Source organism: Coffea eugenioides, chromosome 9 (assembly GCF_003713205.1).
Source record: "Coffea eugenioides isolate CCC68of chromosome 9, Ceug_1.0, whole genome shotgun sequence".
Lineage (NCBI taxonomy): Eukaryota > Viridiplantae > Streptophyta > Magnoliopsida > Gentianales > Rubiaceae > Coffea > Coffea eugenioides.
Window position 1 is genome coordinate 17,692,649 of NC_040043.1, and position 3,915 is coordinate 17,696,563.

At 42.0% G+C, this 3,915-nt stretch overlaps 1 protein-coding gene across 1 annotated transcript; it reads left to right on the forward strand.

Annotated features, from left to right (window-relative positions):
• Window positions 1-253: 253 nt before the first annotated feature.
• LOC113782335 lies at window positions 254-1,540 on the forward strand. The gene has a single exon (XM_027328226.1). The coding sequence runs from the start codon at window positions 254-256 to the stop codon at window positions 1,538-1,540; it is 1,287 nt and encodes a 428-aa protein (XP_027184027.1).
• The last annotated feature ends 2,375 nt before the right edge of the window (window positions 1,541-3,915 follow it).

Sequence of the window (3,915 nt, forward strand, 5' to 3'; positions counted from 1 at the left end):
TATTTTCCAGTTTGAGGGTCCAGCCAGGGCTTGGTGGAATGTAGTTAGAGTTAAGTGGGAGAGAGAGGGAACCGCATGGACTTGGTTGAACTTCGGTCGGGAGTTTAACAAAAAATACCTTCCACCTATCGTCTAGGAGAAGAGAGAGGACGATTTTATTAAGCTCCGTCAGGGAACTTTAAGTGTATCTGAGTACGAGACGCAGTTTACTAAGTTGTCCAAATTTGCCCCTGAATTGATAGCTACGGAGCAAATGAAGGTAAGGAGGTTTGTACAGGGGCTCAATGTAGAGATACAGGAGGCCTTAGCGGCGGCCCAGATTAACACTTTTACTGAGGTTTTGGAAAAGGCCCAGAGAATAGAGATTGTCAGGGCACTAGTGAGAAATTTTCATGCAAAACGGAAAGGGGCGCCTGGTGGAAATCAAAGGCCGGCACATAGTGATCGAAACATGCCACCCTCTAAAGTCGGTCGTGGAGCTGGAGGTGGAAGGTTTACGGGTACTTCGAGGGGAGGTACGCCGATGGGAGCCCAAAGTGGAAGAGGACAGGGGAGAGGTGGTCCACAGGGAGGCCAGACCTCCGCTTCCCGAGTATCGTGTGGATATTGTGGGAAATCAAATCATATCGAGGATAACTGTTGGAGAAAAGCTCGAAAGTGTTTAAGGTGTGGGAGTACAGAGCACCAGATTGCAAATTGCCCACTAATCAGCGATACTCAGTTGGCTGGCAAATCAAACCCGAAACCGACCAATGTAGGAGGGACCAGGTCGAGGGTGCCAGCCAGAGTGTACTCATTGGACCAGCAATCGATACCTGAGCTGACGGAGGTAGTGGAATGTACGATTCCTGTTTTCCATTGTTTAGCCAAAATTTTGATAGATCCTAGTGCCACCCATTCTTTTGTTAGCCCCACCTTTATGCTTGGAATTGACGTGAAAGTTGAAAGGCTACCTTATGACTTAGAAGTAAGAACACCTACGGGTAATCAAACTTTGCTTGCGAATGAGGTGTATAGAAACTGCGATATTTGGGTTGGTGAGCGGAAATTAGTGGTTGACCTCATAAGTCTAGCCATTAAGGGGTACGAGGTTATTTTAGGCATGGATTGGCTAGTTCATTATCATGCTCGGGTAGATTGTAGGATGAAGGTGGTCGAGTTTTACATACCGGGTGAGGCAATTCTAAAGCTAGATGTGAGGGGTATGTTAGTCTCGTCTGTGCTCATTTCGGGAATAAGGGCTAGAAAATTGCTTAGTCATGGGGCACGGGGGTACCTAGCTTTTCTGGTTAACGCCCTAGGAGAAAAGATTAAGCTAGAAGATATGTCGGTGATCAATGAGTATCTAGACGTGTTCCCAGAAGAGTTGGCGTCATTGCCACCCGAAAGAGAGATTGAATTTAAAGTTGACTTAGCACCTGGGACTACACCCATTTCGAAAACCCCTTATCCGATGGTACCCGCTAAACTTAAGGAGTTAAAATTTCAGTTGCAAGACTTGCTAGAACGGGGATTCATACACGAGAGCGAGTCACCATAGGGTGCTCCAGTGCTATTTGTTAAAAAGAAGGACGGAAGTTTAAGGTTATGCATTGATTATCGAGGATTGAATGTAGTAACCATTAAGAATAAATATCCTTTGTCCCATATCGATGAGTTGTTTGATCAATTACAAGGAGCTGTGGTGTTCTCTAAGTTGGATCTTCGACAAGGGTATTACAATTGAGAATTAGAAAGGAGGATGTGCCAAAAACGGCGTTTAACACTCGATATGGGCATTTCGAGTTTGCGGTAATGCCTTTTGGCTTAACCAATGCCCCAGCGGCATTCATGGATCTAATGCATCGAGTGTTTAAACCCTATTTGAATAAGTTTGTGGTGGTATTTATTGATAATATCCTAGTGTATTCGAAAACAAGGGAGGAGCATGAACAACACTTGAGAGTAGTATTGCAAACCCTAAGAGAGCACCAGTTGTTCGCCAAGTTCAGCAAGTGTGAATTTTGGTTAGAGAAAGTGGCGTTCCTAGGCCATATAATTTCAAAGGATGGATTTACTGTGGACCCGGCCAAAGTGGAAGCTGTAGCCAAATGGAAACGGCCGGAGAATCCTACTAAAGTTCGAAACTTTTTGGGTCTAGCGGGGTACTAACGCCGGTTTATAAAGAATTTCTCAAGAATTGCGGGACCCCTAACGAACTTGACAAAGAAACAAGGAAAGTACATTTGGGATGCAAAGTGTGAGAATAGTTTCCAAGAGCTTAAGAAGCAATTGACCATGGCTCCAGTGTTAGCTTTGCCCAATGGGAAGGTGATACGAACCAAGAGACACCATTGCGAACTATTCGAGTTCCCCTAGGACCCGTAACTCGAGCACGACCTAACAAGATGAGGGAGGAACTCCAAGGACTTGTTCATGAGATACAAGGCCAAGAAATTGTCCCCAAGGTCATTGAGAGTCTTGAGCATGAAGGAATGAAAGTCATCCATGTAGTGCACGTCAAAGAGAACCATGTGTGACCCTTCTCTAGTCACATTTGCTGTTTTAGTTAAGTCATTGTAATAAGGGCTTAATGGTCCATAGTCTTGCTTTAATTACCTAAGCGATGACCTCATAAGGTTGTTTACCTAAGGGATGACCTCATAAGGTTTGGTCAAGCCCACAATTCTTAGTCTTATGGAAATAGTCAAGCCTACAATTGTTAGTCTTAGTCAAGACCACAACTCTAGACTAGTTCCACATTTAGTTGTTCATCTCTATGTAAGGCTATAAATAGCCCACACTTCCAATGGTTTTAGGGATTCAATCAATAAATCAGATTTTGAGAATTTTCTTGGTTTCTCCAAGGCTTCTTGAATACCTTAGAATTTCTCTAGGTGTTCGTGACTTATCAATTTAGAATCGTACTAGGTTGTGGCGTCTTCTACCATTATACCAAGGTTCGTTAACCACGTGATTAACGGGTTGAGGTCATCCGCTCCAAACTTGGTGTCCTCTTGTCGATCCTGAAACTAATCTTTTACGGGTTTCGTCACAAGGTTGGCGACGTTCGTATCAGTTGGTAACAGAGCTAGTTAAGAGGTATCACGTTATATCCCTTTATTTATTTCCTTTCGAGTCAAGTTGTCCAAAATTCTGTTTTCGTGTTCTAAGTTTGCTATCCGCAATTTCCAGATTTGTTGCATCGTGTTCTTGCGTTATTTTTCCAGATTTGTTGCATCATAAACTTGCGTCTAGTTGTTGTTAATTGCTGTGGTTAGCCTTGTTTAGTCCAGCCTTTTTTTTTGTGTCTTATTCTTGATTCTTTGTTTGTGTTTGTGTCTTGTTTCTATCCTGTTATATCCATTCAATTCCAGTCTTTTGTTCTATTTGATCATTCGAGGTTACTGTTCATCCGAAAAAAATCAGTTTGTAGCAAGGGTTTTAGAAGTCCTATCTAGTTATTACCTTGTGTTCTTGTTTACATACAAAAAAAAAATAGCTGGCTAACCTTACAAAAATTCCTGGAAATCTGTCTTGATCAAAACTTGGGTTTCTTGAAGTTCCTAATTGTTTAAAACCACAATCTTGAAGTTCTTGGAACTTTAGTTGGGATTCTTGAAGACAACCAAAATCTGTCTTGATCAAATCGTGAAATCTTGGATTGTTTGGGGAGGAAATCATCTTCAATTTCGTGTTTCTTGAATTCTGGAAATTAACATCTTGAATTCTTGAAAGAATCTTGAAGTTTCTGGGTTTTGGGAACCAAATCTTGGTAAACAACAAGGCTGCAAAATTCCAGCTGCCAAAATCCTTGTCTTCACCACAACAATCTTCTTTCTTGACTAAGAACATTTTAGCCACGAAATTTGACTCTTCTTGGCTGATTATAAAACAAAAACAAAGGAAGAAGAAGAACATTCAGCCTATTCAAGT

Coding starts and splice junctions, on each gene's coding strand:
- LOC113782335 (XM_027328226.1), top strand. CDS start 254: ATGAAGGTAAGGAGGTTTGTACAGGGGCTCAATGTAGAGATACAGGAG.